The sequence below is a fragment of the Girardinichthys multiradiatus genome, chromosome 15 (genome assembly GCF_021462225.1).
Source record: "Girardinichthys multiradiatus isolate DD_20200921_A chromosome 15, DD_fGirMul_XY1, whole genome shotgun sequence".
Taxonomy (NCBI): Eukaryota; Metazoa; Chordata; class Actinopteri; order Cyprinodontiformes; family Goodeidae; genus Girardinichthys; species Girardinichthys multiradiatus.
This window is the reverse complement of record NC_061808.1, coordinates 25,259,654-25,273,666: the sequence shown is the minus strand read 5'-3', so window position 1 is coordinate 25,273,666 and position 14,013 is coordinate 25,259,654. Positions and strand designations below refer to the sequence as shown.

At 38.9% G+C, this 14,013-nt stretch overlaps 1 protein-coding gene across 7 annotated transcripts in view; it reads right to left on the bottom strand.

Moving 5' to 3' along the window:
* magl (MAX dimerization protein MGA-like) overlaps positions 1-14,013 on the bottom strand; it is a 48,675-nt gene that overhangs the window by 10,397 nt on the left and 24,265 nt on the right. For 5 of the 7 annotated variants that reach the window (XM_047387416.1, XM_047387414.1, XM_047387415.1 and 2 more), the window contains exons 3-14: positions 9,437-9,899; positions 9,217-9,313; positions 8,965-9,099; positions 8,746-8,871; positions 6,391-6,504; positions 5,883-6,219; positions 3,166-3,361; positions 2,929-3,091; positions 1,930-2,102; positions 1,617-1,824; positions 1,297-1,520; positions 937-1,161 (exon numbers count right to left, since the gene is read on the bottom strand). In XM_047387416.1, coding sequence (XP_047243372.1) covers positions 937-1,161; positions 1,297-1,520; positions 1,617-1,824; positions 1,930-2,102; positions 2,929-3,091; positions 3,166-3,361; positions 5,883-6,219; positions 6,391-6,504; positions 8,746-8,871; positions 8,965-9,099; positions 9,217-9,313; positions 9,437-9,899 — 2,461 coding nt within the window. The remainder of the gene's footprint in view (positions 1-936; positions 1,162-1,296; positions 1,521-1,616; positions 1,825-1,929; positions 2,103-2,928; positions 3,092-3,165; positions 3,362-5,882; positions 6,220-6,390; positions 6,505-8,745; positions 8,872-8,964; positions 9,100-9,216; positions 9,314-9,436; positions 9,900-14,013) is intronic. The other 2 variants (XM_047387419.1, XM_047387420.1) reach the window with 2 other exon arrangements.

Genomic DNA, 14,013 nt, shown 5'->3' with positions numbered 1-14,013 from the left:
AGTTTCAAACACTTTATTGCCTAATCATTCGGTTGTTTCAACAATTCGATAAAGAAATATACCACATTCAATATCAATAATAAACACAGCAAAAAGTGTTTCAGTAAAACCAAACGCTAAATGTTTTTTGTAAAATTAGGTGTGTAAAACAAATCCAGCTTTCAGTCATTTAAATATGACCCAAATATGTTTCAAACATCATTAAAAACTGCTTTTTCTACAGTAACTCACGTTTTATTATTATAAAATGGCTGTGAGGAGATGCTCAGACATTCAGTCTACAGGACAGCCGTCTCAGCACCAACATGGGTTTAACAGTTTGAGAAAACTTCTCTGATGTTCTAACAGCCCTTCAACCTAAAACCAGTGCAGCTTTGTCACTTATAAGTAAACGAATATCTAAGTGGACACATAAGGCTGCAAGGTTCTTCTTTAGCTCAACTCTTGCTTCTCCTGATGATCTCTGCATCAGAAGAGGAGCTTGATGATGAGGAATCCCAAAGCGGGCTTGTCATCCTCTCTGTGTTGATATGACTTCCATATTGCAGCTCATAACGTGTTTTAAAGAGGGTTGCAGTTGACCAGCAGCCCCAAACACACTTGTTTTTTCACGGACCGATGTCTTTGCTCTAAGTCGGTAACAGCTCTGCAGATCCCATTAAAGACAGATCAGAAGCTGGAGTGACCATTTCAGACTCAGCCACTGATCTTTCAGTCTAAAAACTCAACGCATAGGATAAAAAACTCCTATGAACAAATTCCAAAACAGTCTGAATTTGAAAGTAGACTTATGGGTCTGCAGAAGTCATAGAGGAAGCAGAATTTGGCAAAAATAATCACACCAATTGTTTCTTTATAAAATAAGTTGATATTGTGATTGAAGCCAAAATAAAAATACAGCCTTGAAAAGGTGCACTGCTTTGATGTTAAAAGTACCTGGATAAGTCCGTATGCTTTACAGCCTGGAGGCTTTTTCCGGGCTCTCAGTCTCCCAGCAGGGATCGCTCCACTCTGGAAAGGAATCGCCCCATAACGATTACCAGGGTCCCCCGCCACCTCTTCCTCAGTATTTCCATCAAAGCGTTTCCCGTCACACTTCTCTTCACCTTCATCAGATTCTTCCTTGCAGTTGCTCACTTTTTCTGGTTTACTGATTTGCATCTAAAAGCACATGGGGTAAAATCCAACAATATTGTCACTGTAGTGGTAGCCAGTAAAACGTTCACAGAAATAACAAAGAGTCAAATACGCTTTCGATTTGTTGTCTGCTGACAAATTGCCACAACATAAACCCACCCTGTAGGTGATGACGGTGACGCTGGGTGTCTTTAAGATGACTCTGGTCACGGGGCTTATGCAGTAAGGCCCGATGTAGAAAAGCAGGTGAAGCCGATTCTGGTTCATGCGCTCACACAAACCCTCCAGCACCATTTTACGGTCCATTCTCCATTGACACATCGACTGGATCTGGATTTGCTTCTTTACTTTTATTGCTTTTGTATCCTGAGAAGGCATTTCTACTGCACAGGCACATAAATACACAGTGATGCATACATTTAATATACAAGACCACAGAGCAGCCTTTAAGTGTTTCAATATTAATTTAACTTCTTTACCTGGTTTTTGATCAGTCACTTCAGCGATGTTGTCCGGTTTAGTGACGACTTTAACAACGTTCTGTGGTGTTGGTTTGTCTTTCTGGTGAAAAAGTGCAGTGCCCAAGGTGACGACAGGTGGTGGCAGGCTATTAAACTCTCTGACGCGTGCGCATGTCATCTTGCTCTCCAGATACTTGTACACGGGATCCTTATCCTCTTCACGTATCTGCAATCATGATTTTAATTCACTTTTTTTTTTTTTATCACTACTAAAGATATGGCAAATAATCAGAAAAACACAATCTAATTCAAGAGAGAAATTTTATTTTACCGGGGGTGCTGGACAAAATGTCCAGGTTTTCTGGACCTTTGGTGGGGCTAAAGATGGAGCGCTTTTGGACATGTAAAGCGGTTCTACATCCTCATCATAAACGCTGCGGTTCCACAGTTTACCAGCATGGGAACCAAAGTGAGGCTGGGGTGATTGTTCTGTATCCATCCGGGCTGAAGGATAGGGAAAAAAGCATTAGCTAACCAATCAAATCTGTAATATGAGCAGGTAGAAATATCACTGCAGGTTAGGAGGAGAAAAGCTATGACGTTTTAAATATTTATATAAGTTAAACTTAAATAAAGGAATGTCAAGAGGAATAATATGATGAGTTAATTTGTTTTTCTTCTAATCAAAATTTAGAAAATTGTGGTGTGCATTTGTTTTCAGCCCCTTTCACTAACCTGGCCTAGTCAAAGTTCAGACCTAAACGCTTAAGAGAATCTGTGACACAACAGATGCTCTCTATCCCACCTGACCATTGTCCAAAGAGCTAGCTATTGATGTGTCCCTAATCCAACTCACCTAAATCAAATGGCAGAATTGTCTCCTCAGCATGCAGGGAACGTTTAGTTCTGGCCTAGTTAGTTGATTCAGGTGAGTTAAAGCAGAGACACAACTAAAAATTGCAGGACACCAGCCCTTGAGGGCTAGACAGCGTGGTAGACTTCTCCAAAAAAAAACTTGTAGCTGTAACTGCAGCAAAATTATTGACTCATTGGACTAAATACATATGCAGGCCACATGTTTAGTATATAATTCGTAAAAAAACAAATGAAACCATGTATCCTTCTTCTGCTGCTTCCTGATTATGCACTACTTTATGTTGGTACATCCCATAAACTCCCACTGAAACACATTGAAGATTGTGGTTGTAACATGACAACATGTGAAAATGTTAAAGGGGTTGTCCACACCGCCTGTCAGAAAAACACTAAACAAAAACCCTAAAGTAATCAGACTGGGCTCGTCCCATTTGAAACAGCTTAAAGATCTTACATTTGAGGCAGCTACAGGTAAACATGCACTCAGGCCGTCTGCAGTGGTCGGGGGCTGTCTTTAGCTGCTGCAAACTCTGACACACACAGCCCAGTCTGCAGAACTCTTGACCACACTGAGGTCCAACAGTATTATGTCGAAACGGGATCTCGTGGGGCATGGTCTGATTGAAAGAGAGACATGGTAAGTTCAGGCACTTTTCTCCCGTAAGTTATCTTTCTGATGAGTCTCTGTTACCTCTTTACTCATTATGACAGACAGAGCTGTAGAAAGCCTTTCTGGAGTCAGGTGTGTCCTGCTCAGGCCCTGGTAAAATGCTGTATTCTCCATCTGCATCAGTCTGAACTGGATCTTTGTGAAGCCTGCAGCTTTGTGTGCCTGGCCCTGGCTCTGACCAGGTCTGTGATAGGTTCCTGACTGGCTGGTTGGCAATCTGAAGCAGACAGGGGGCAAATTGCAACCTTTCATTTGCTAAAATGATTCATTTGCATATTAACAACAAAGTTTAACATAACCGGAACTTCTGGAGTGAAGATAAAAAAAATACAAGGAGATCATTTAATACCCATTGATGGAAAAATATCAGTTAGTACTGAGCTTGCTTAAGCAAGCTCCGACAAACTCGCTGGAATAAATTAAAACATAAAACACAAAACCACAGAAAAAAGGTTTTGTACAGAGATAGATGTGTGTTTCTACAGCTGCTAAAGCAATTTAAAACATTGATAATTACACTTATAACAATGTCATCGAAAAGCATGGATTTATTTTTATTTTGATTATGATAGGCTGACTTAACAGCAACTTAACTGTTGCTTTAAAACACTTCACCCTAATAATGAGAAAACAAATCTAAATCTGCGATGGTTGGAGCTCCTTTAGTCATTAGATCCTTACTATCAATGTTCTTCACGAGCGAAATGCGACACTTCCAACAGGGAGCAATTTATATAACATTGTTCGCCGCTAGAAGCCCTGCAGAGCGTTGCGTGGAACGGCATCACTAAACGGCAGACAAGGTAGAGCTTGCTAGCTAGCCAGGTAGCATAACATTCTGTTAGCTAACAGCTGGGAAAGTCTCTGTCACTATTGTAAATTAGATTAAAGCACAGAAAACAGATGGAGGATAGAAAGAAAGTGAGACTAGAGATGTAAAAAGAACAACTTGTGCCCAAGAGAGGAGCTGTGTCTCTAGTTTGGATGTGTTTTGGATTAAAAAAAATCTGACGCAGACCAAAAGGCTGTATATTTTAAAGTATGTCGAGCCACTGTGGCTGCAGGCGTCCTAACACTAGCAACTTATTTCAACACCTCAGCAAAAGACATGTGTTGGAATACCAAGAATATATGTCACACGGTCGTCGGGTTCAACACCGTCAACCAGTAGCAGCAGTGAAACAGTTGAGCCAAAGGGTCAGACATCATTTGAACAAGGATTTTCTCGAGGCACCGCATATGACCAAAAAAAAAAACAAGTGGAGCAATATTACGAGTGTAGGAACAATCCACCTATGCAAGGACATGGTCCCACTACAGACAGTCGAGAGAGACGGGTTCAAATAAATGATTTAAACTGTGGATACGAGGTGTGTCATTCCAGGGTGAATATTAATGCACATCGAAACTTAGACGGTTTATTTGTTACATGTTTTATTTGTGACGTTTAAAAACTTTAATGCCTTGGCTTTAAGAATAATATATTGTAAAATAATATTAAGCATTTTAGGTTAATTTATAGTGTTTATTGAACCCTCTTAAAATATTTTGTTTGGAAAACGAAGCCGTGTTAAAGTTTGTATATTTCTTTTTATTTCTGCTTTTAATGTTACACTTTGTACAATATAAACAGCATACATTCGGCAACTCTTCTGCAATTTCATACTGACTCATATTTGTGCAATTTTATGGGACAAAGTAATTGATACTTTGATTGCAGCCTTGTGCTCTTGTACTTTTGACAGTAAAATAAGTCACAAACATATTAAAGCCCAGTCATGGAAAAAATTAAATAAATAAATAGATAAAAGAAAAAATACTGTGATATACCATGAAATCGTCAGAATCTTTAAAAATAAATAAATATTGTCATACCGCCCAGCACTAATATGTATGAATGAAATTTTACCAAGTTTGAAAGCACAACTTTAAAGCCTTGATGTTTTTGGAGTGTTAAAAGTGCCACAGTCCAAGCAAATGAATAAATGTATCCATTACCTACCTATATGTAGTAAAAAAAAACGTGATAAACAAGTAACAATTCTTTATCAGATAAAGGCATAAACACTTATTTATTCCTATCAGAACAATAGAAACTAAGCCTTTCTTAGGTAACAGAAAGGATTAGGGATTTTATACCCATTGATTTTTCCATCAATGGGTATATTGAAAATAACAGGATGTATTCAGACTGAATTTTCAATCATGTAAACTCTAAAAAAAAGCTCACTTTTTTTACACGTTTTTTCCTTCGGTTTAAACCACCAACTTCTAGCGTACCGTATTTACTGTGTCACAAACAGCATTGGTCTTTGAAAATCTACATGAAGTTTACATGAAGATTCATGAACATGGAATGCAACATGTCATAATTCAGTGCTATGGTTTGAGATTCAAATTTTAATTTCACAAATTCATAATTAAACTGCTTCTTTAAAGCTATTGAAAGATAAACCGTAAATATAAATGAAAAATTAATCTTCTCAGTTGGCATCTTCCTAAAACCAGTGCCCCTTGCATTTTTCTTAGCCCTTGTTGGGTTTTTTGTGGTGCTTATTGAACAACCCTACATGTTGACAAAATGTATGCCCCATAGGACTTGGAAACAAGCAAGTTGCAGATAATAGTAGAGAAACCTCTCCATAAGCAAATCAGCTTCGTTCTCAAGACAAATAAACCACATCAAAAATGTGACAAAATGTGAAGCATCAGATGGGAGATAAAAGCCTCATCCCTACCTTTGTGAATAATCAGCGTAACTGGACCCAGCAGCACCTTCTAGATCTGTATATGAGGCCTGACTGGGGGCTTCAGGAGCTGAGTATGGTGTGGTTTTGCGAGACAAAGGACAAGGTCTGTTGGCACCAGTTGAGACTCTGGATGCAGCATTTCGATGCTTCAGTACGCTGTCCAGAGTCTTCACATAGCTGGAACTCTTGGCAGGCAGCTGATAGGCCACTGCATCCTCTGGGTTTGAGGAGAAGGCAGCAGCACGCTCACTGATTTGCTGAGCTTCGCTCTCCAAATACTCGTCCAACATGTTGCTGCAGAAGGCAGACAGGTTCTTCTGTAATCCTTCAGGAAGAAAAAAAAAACTTGAATTTATTTAGGAAGAATAATGAATCAGACACAAACGCATCAAGCTGCTGGTTTCAGTTCAGTTAATCTTTTAGTAATTAGAATGACTACACTAATCCAACTGCTTGATAAAAGGAACCCCAAAGCTACAAGAGAAACAGTCCTTACCTTCACTACTAGAAGCAGATGTTTCTTGGCTTCTGGTGAACTTGTTTCTCCACCCCTTTATTTTTGTTACATCGCTTGTTTTTCCTGTTCTGGAGATAAAGGGTAATTCCTCATCTGCGAAGGACAAATACTGAATTACTGCTCTAAGCGATCTTTGGCCCTTCAGACATGAGTTCAAAACATAAGTGGCTCCATTAATCTCTTCAAACCAATGGTATTCAGTTGCTAAAGATAGTCTCAAAATGTTTTTAAAGCCGACTTTTATGGTGAAACTAATTAGAAGATTAGGTATGCGGTTAATTGGCTGAGTGGGTGACAACAGGAAGGGGGTCTCTGAATCAGCTGAAAACAGCGAGACATTAAGCTGGTTTTCTCCCCACTGAACATACAGGTCTGTAGAAAAAACTACAACACCCTATGAAACCTGTATTTTTCTAAAACTTTTAACAACAATAAGAAACTGCTATTAAAAACTGCTATTTGTGGTCAGGGATAAACCCACACATTTATTCCCACTTAAAACATCTAAAATTACATACAAGCATAACTCATCAGAAACGTAGAGTGTTGCTACATGGCAGGTTTAAAGAGGTTTGCCCAGTTTAAAACTCAGACAGTTGATTTTGTCTGTATTCTGTGTGTTGTTCCAGAAAGCCACCATAACCACAGTGAAACAATCTAAATACTTTATCTGTCTTATTTCACAGTTTTAATCGCATTCTGGATTCTTCTTTTGCAGTGGGCAGAGATCTGTGTCCCACAGATCCTAGCAACACTCCTCGATTAGGAAACCCCCTCTTTGTGGGATGTAATCTACGTAACGCAGCCAAGCTGTGGAAACCAAAGTGTAAACGTACAAAACTGACAGCCGGGGTAAAATAAAAGGTTAAACGAAAGTTCCAGGAGAAGAGTATTATCATGTCCTCTGTTTTTCCTGCAAGGACTAGAGGTGATATATATTTTTATTTGTCAGGTATTCTCATCATGTTATTTCCTCTATTCTGTCTCTAGGATGATAATTGATACTTTGCACTTCACCCCAGAATTTGCCCAATTTCTGCATCCGGATCCACAAAGCAGATCGAGTACATGGGGATGCAAACATGGCCATCAACTCCAGCAGATGGATGCAGTTTCCATCTATTTATGTAGAAGGTTGCAGATGACCTCTCACCATTGTGATCAAAAAGAAAAAAGATTTCCTCAGGGAACGTTCCAGGTCCTGACAAGTTTGAGCCTCCTCCCAAAAAATCCAAAAGAGCAACATGTGAATCATGTGGGGACTCATGCTGTCAAGTCAGCTGATGAGGGTGTTTTTAATGCACTGCTGCAGTTCCTAGATCACAGCTGAACGATTCATCCCTTTAACCGATTCACTCAAATGTAAAATGCACCGATTCATGTTAAACATTTATCAGGCTGCAAAGTTCCTGCTAGAGGTCTATTCAAAGATATGTAGTGCACTCATTTCAGGGTAATGTTGTCAAAACTAAATAACCCTTGTGCTTTCTTCACCGTAAATCATTGATTCTGGGTGTGGCCCGGCGACCGTAAATGGCTGCACTAGACAGAGGTCTGGTAGCTTAGTCCCATTGTTAGATAATAGATAGCAGTCCTAGAACAAAATAACTAGTTCACATTATTTGACAAAACAGAGACTATATTACTGCCACTGTCTCGAGAAAATGCAAATGTTTTTTTTCTTTCTGTTTTTCTGGTTTAAAGATTTTTAACTCAGCTAATATCACTGAGAGCCATACAGGCCAGTTTTAAACAGCCAAAAACATATATAACTTAAAACAAAAGGCATTCTGGTGTCTTCGGTGTATGTTTGTAAATATTGATAATACTTTTAATATAATGCTGAATCCAGGCAATCAATCCAAAATATTGAGTTTTATAAATTTGTTAGATTTTGTTTTGCACAAATAATTTTAAACTTTAAATATCATAAACAATTATACGTTTAGTTTTACTTCAGTCAGTCATTTTCTACACTTCTTCCATAGTGGGTCGTGGGGAACTGGTGCCTATCTCTAGTAGTCTATGGGCGGGAGGCAGAGTACACTCTGGACAGGTCGCCAGTCCATCGCAGGGCATCGTTTTACTTCTATTTTTAAATTAGTAATTGATGATGTAGCAGTTATTTTTTATTGCGTTATGACTAAATAGTTCCTACTTTATCATTTTCTTTTAGCTTAAGCAGCTAACAGTGAGGAGAGACATTCTAACGTTTCAATTGATTCAAGTTACTCAATTAAATCTGTGCTTTGTGTCTAAAAATAAATCAGAATCTGAGCTTAAATGGTGCAACTGGTATTAAAAAAAGAAACATCCCACATCTGTCTAACTTACCAGCAGGAGATATAGCTGGTGCGCTGCTTTGGTCGTGCAGGCTTGAAGGGGGTAGTGGCAGACAAACACCCAGATACTTCAAGTCAACAGGCGTGCCTGGGTCTAAGGAGCTCAACTTCAAGCCCACTGAATATAGATTAAGAGTAAACTGGTGAATATATTCACACAGCCTTATTTAGCCTTTACTCTGTGCCTGTTTAGGTGTTTAAATGAACTCACCCTCCTGCAGCACTGGATGGATGACCTGCCTGTGTTTGAGAATGCTCAGGTCATCCAGGAGGAGAGACTCTAATTGAGCAGTTTTTTCCTCCGCAGTCTCTGGATTCTCCTCCATGGAGACGCCACAGAAGTCTTCTACAGGAGCATTAACAGGAATATTTATATGCATATAGCTAAACCGTAAAACAGCATTTGCATTTTCCCAAGCAATGTTTGCATAGTTAATTATAGAAAGGTTATTCAGTTCCTTACCCAACTTCTTCGTCTCCATCAGCCCTGTTAAGGTCACAGGGGGTACTGATGATGAGGTGTTTGCTAATTTGTCTCTGACGTGAACCTCAAGTGCTTCCTGTCACATAAAACAGTTAAGGCTTCAGGAGAATCATCTCAATAACAACCCAACAAGCTTATATCTCCTCATTGTGGTACAGCCTGTAATCTTTTGAAATGTGTGCCTCATTAGCCGTTTTACCTTTGAGGTGAACGACACAAACAGCAGGCCTTCTATCTCATCCAGTTCTGGTTGCATAGCGACGGTCAATGATGGGCTGTGGGCCACTTTGGGAGAGGCAGCTGCAGCTTTCCAAGACCTTCCATTGTGCATTGTCCAGCGTCGCTTGATCCTCCTCCTACTCTTACGAAACCGAGATGATGTTCCCGGGGTCGCCGTTGAGGAACTAGAGTTATTGGATCTTGATTTAGGCGGTATCCTCAAAAATAAGTTTGCCTTGGGAGTAACAATGGCGCTGTCTTCTTTCTTAGATTCAACACAAGGCTGGTTCTGGCCGAGAACAATCTCACCCAGTGAATGTTTGCCCCTTATACAGGGCACATATGTATCACCATTACTAGATGGGATGGACATTATAGGCTTCAGCACCAGTCTAGTCTCTTGTGCATTTGTAGATGGAGCTGAGGGACCTTGACTCTTTGCGCTACATAAACAGAGAGATGATTATTAACAGCAAGAAAAATCAAAATGTAAAGATATGTCAATAGAAAGAAAGTACACACAATAATCCGAGCCTTGTGTACAAAGGGATGGTGGAAATGCGTGCAGCACATTTTTACAAGTTGGCGACACCCACAGGGTGTGCTGGGAAACTCTTGACGATGTGTAACCAATTACAACGAACATTTACTACATTCATACAATTACGTGATTTTAAATTATGCATTATTTGCTGTTATTTCAGCTTTTAACCTGTTTCTCTCTTTTCTCTTCCTAGAAGCTACACCTGGCCTGGCTCTGTGTCTACCTGTGACACCTTTCTGGAGAGGGGAATCGTCCGAGCTTCTGCTGGCAACAACTTAATTAATGCTCACCCTCTACCGATGATCCACATGGCCCTGTCTTTTAGTGTTTAACCCTTTCTCTCTCCTTGACATGGAAATTGACTGAGCTTTTACTGTAACAAACTATGTGCTCTCTTTCAGACTCTAACCTTGAAAACTGGCTCAGAGTTTATCTGTTCTTTCTTTCTAGGTGAAACGACTAAAGGAGCTACATCCATTAACATTTACTTTTCCTTCCCATAGAAAGTACTCCTGAATCAGTGCTTCTTTGTTCTCTTTGTGTCTCTGATCTGTTCTCTCAAACCCCCAGTCGGTTGTGGCAGATGGCCGCTCACACTGAGCCTGGTTCTGGTTCTGCTGGAGGTTTCTTCCTGTTAAAAGGGAGTTTTTCCTCTCCACTGTCACTACATGCATGCTCAGTATGAGGGATTGCTGCAAAGTCAACGCCAGTGACTGTCCACTGTCTCTACATGCTCATCCAGGAGGAGTGAATGCTGCAAGTCACTGACTCGATGCAATCTGCTGGGTTTCCTTAGATAGAAAAACTTTTTATTCAATTTGAATAAATAACTGAATCTGACTGCACTGTTCAATGGTTAGGATTAATAGGAATGTATGTACCTGACTGTTGTGAAGTGCCTTGAGACAACATGTGTTGTGAATTGGCGCTATATAAATAAAACTGAATTGAATTAAAAGGTTGTTCCAAGTGATGGTAAAAATACCTACACAGCTGGCTTTTTAAATTTATATTATTATTAGGATGTCAAAGCTCTCTTAGACCTACCACTCAAGCCTCTGTCCGTGAGCACTGTCTAGTTCTAATTTAAAACATCCATTGAACAGTGCTGTTTCTCTTTTAAGGCACCCAAACTCTGGAACTCTCTCCCCACTGACCTCATACTAAAGACGGACATTAACGTCTTTAGTATGAGGCCTAAAGCCATAGGTTAATTCTGGGCTGACCTGTTCACATGGAAAGATGTAATGAATATTCTTTTAAACACTGACCTAATGTCTTTCATTCTATGGACAGGTGTTGAAAATTAGCAAGTCTGCTACAACACTTAGGAACGATGCGTGTAGTTTATGTTTGTATTGTCCATATTAAATAAATGTATATTAGAGTTAATCCTCATTGCAAATGATGCAGTATGTTTAATATTAACCTGCCCGATGTGCATCAAGTCTCTGCACCCTGACTAGTAATTATGCTGTAAGGACATCTGCCTGTATTTCACAACAGACTCCAACATATCATTATTTACTGAACAAAGAAGAACCAAAACCAAAATTGGAAGGTTTGAAAAAACCCCAGGTATGTACAAAACATCTGGAAATCAAAGGTGGCTGTACTCGCTTTATTACAACTCTACAGTGTCATGCAAAAGTACTTATTCCCCTTAAATTTTTCTTTTTTTTTTTTTTTGCATTATGTCATGTTATAACCACAAACCCCGTTCTCCTTTATAAGGATTGTATGTGCATTTTCTTACTGAAGTGGAAGAAAGGAAATGTAGTTTTCTAACAACCTGTAAAATATGGTGTGCTTTGTCTTTTACTACCCAGAGACAACACTTTGCAGCACCACATTTCACTGCAATTACATCAGAAGCCAGTTCTCCTTCACAGGATGGCTTAATTTGTATCATTAGGGTCGTTGTGGGAAGGTGACCCTTCACTCCAGTATCAACCTCTAATAGGTTTCTTTCCTGTATTGCCCTTTACTAAGCTCCACCCACCTTCCTATCAACTGAACACATTACCCCTCCCTGCTAAATAAAAGCATCCCCACAGCATGTTGCCTCCACTACTATGTGTTACTGTGGGAATGGTGGCTCCAATGTGCTGTCCCCATGCCACACTTTCTCAGAATTTTATTTCTAGGAAATTTTAAAAACAAATATTTTTTACTTTTAAATCACGTGCTACTTTGTGTTGATCCATTACATTAAATTTAAAATAGAAATCTCCCCTGTAACTGCATGTCTTCGTTAAAACAAGCTTCAATATGAAGGCTTAAGTAAATATACATATATATATTCATCTATAATGTTAAGCCCAGAATTTCTTATACCTCTGGAAGGTTTAAATTTAAGGTTGTTTTTTATTCAACCAAGAAGCTTGTTTCTGATAACAAATGCATGTAAAAGGAGTGTCAGTTTTTATTATCAGTTAAATAAAAAAATGCGATGTCAAAAATGTGGAACATCTAACCTGGCTTTATAGAGATTAAACAGTTTTTATACTACTGACCAGCTTTCCACATTATTCCATTGGTATTTTGACTATTCAACTATGGTGATGAGCTTCTAGTCTTGGAGGCTTGAAGACCTCCTTGTCATCACCATAATCTTTAGCTCTCTCTATAAATTCTAGACTCTGGCTGGGCCCCTTGAAAATATTAATATTACTTCCAGTCTGAAGAAATATGTTAATTAAACCAAAAGACTTCCTTTAAACCTAAATTTGCCAGGGGTGTGAATAATTTATGCCTTAAACAGTATTTAACAATTGGATTTGCACAGTTCTCCTGGTTTCATCAGCATGTCCCTAAGCATAGCTATAATGGACAGAAATCTGTTTTATGGTGCAACTAATCTTTCAATTATTTAAGTATGTGTAATAACAGTACTGTAACACTTTCTACTTCACGGTTTCTCCTCCAATACGTTTCGGCATCTGTTTTTTTTTTTTTTTCAGTGTCTGAAGCAAAACAGCAAACTAAAGCTGCCATATTCGGAGGTACAGACCTTACTCTCACTATAGTTATATAGGAATCCTTGATACCACTACCATCCAACACTATTATACTATAGTGTAGAGATGCCCTGTATAAGGCTAATATGTTGCCGCTCAAATGCATCAACGTGAACTTTGAAATCTGACATTAAACAGTGTAGTTAAATAATTATAAAAAATAAATCTGGTATATTCTGCCTACATGATTCACATAAACATTTCCAAATGGGTGAAATGAGCTAAATTCAAAGTTACAAGATGTTAGGGAGCAAACAAGAAGCTTCATCAATTGGCCTGGCCTCTATTCTGCCACTGCATTCTATTGAGGGATTGTTCTACATTTTTTGATCAACCCTGGTCCTCAAGACACACTTCTTGCATGCTTTAGATGTTTCCGTGCTTCAATACACCTGATTTTAATTGATGGCTGATTAACAGGCTTTTGCTGAACTGCAACCATCTGAAGCAGGTGTGTTAACATCTGAAACATGTAGGGCAGTGTGCCTCGGAGACCAGAATTGAAAAACACTCCCCTAACCTGAAAGTTTACTTTGCACCTATAGACCCTTGTATCGCCATTCCATTTCAAATGGCAAAACATGGCTTGACTGTATTGTTTTGACAGTTGGCTGTTATTATTTTTAAAATTTTTCTCCACTGTTGGTTTCACGAGAGCATACAGGTCCTTCTCAAAATATTAGCATATTGTGATAAAGTTCATTATTTTCCATAATGTCATGATGAAAATTTAACATTCATATATTTTTGATTCATTGCACACTAACTGAAATATTTCAGGTCTTTTATTGTCTTAATACGGATGATTTTGGCATACAGCTCATGAAAACCCAAAATTCCTATCTCACAAAATTAGCATATTTCATCCGACCAATAAAAGAAAAGTGTTTTTAATACAAAAAACATCAACATTCAAATAATAATGTACAGTTATGCACTCAATACTTGGTCAGGAATCCTTTTGCAGAAATGACTGCTTCAATGCGGCGTGGC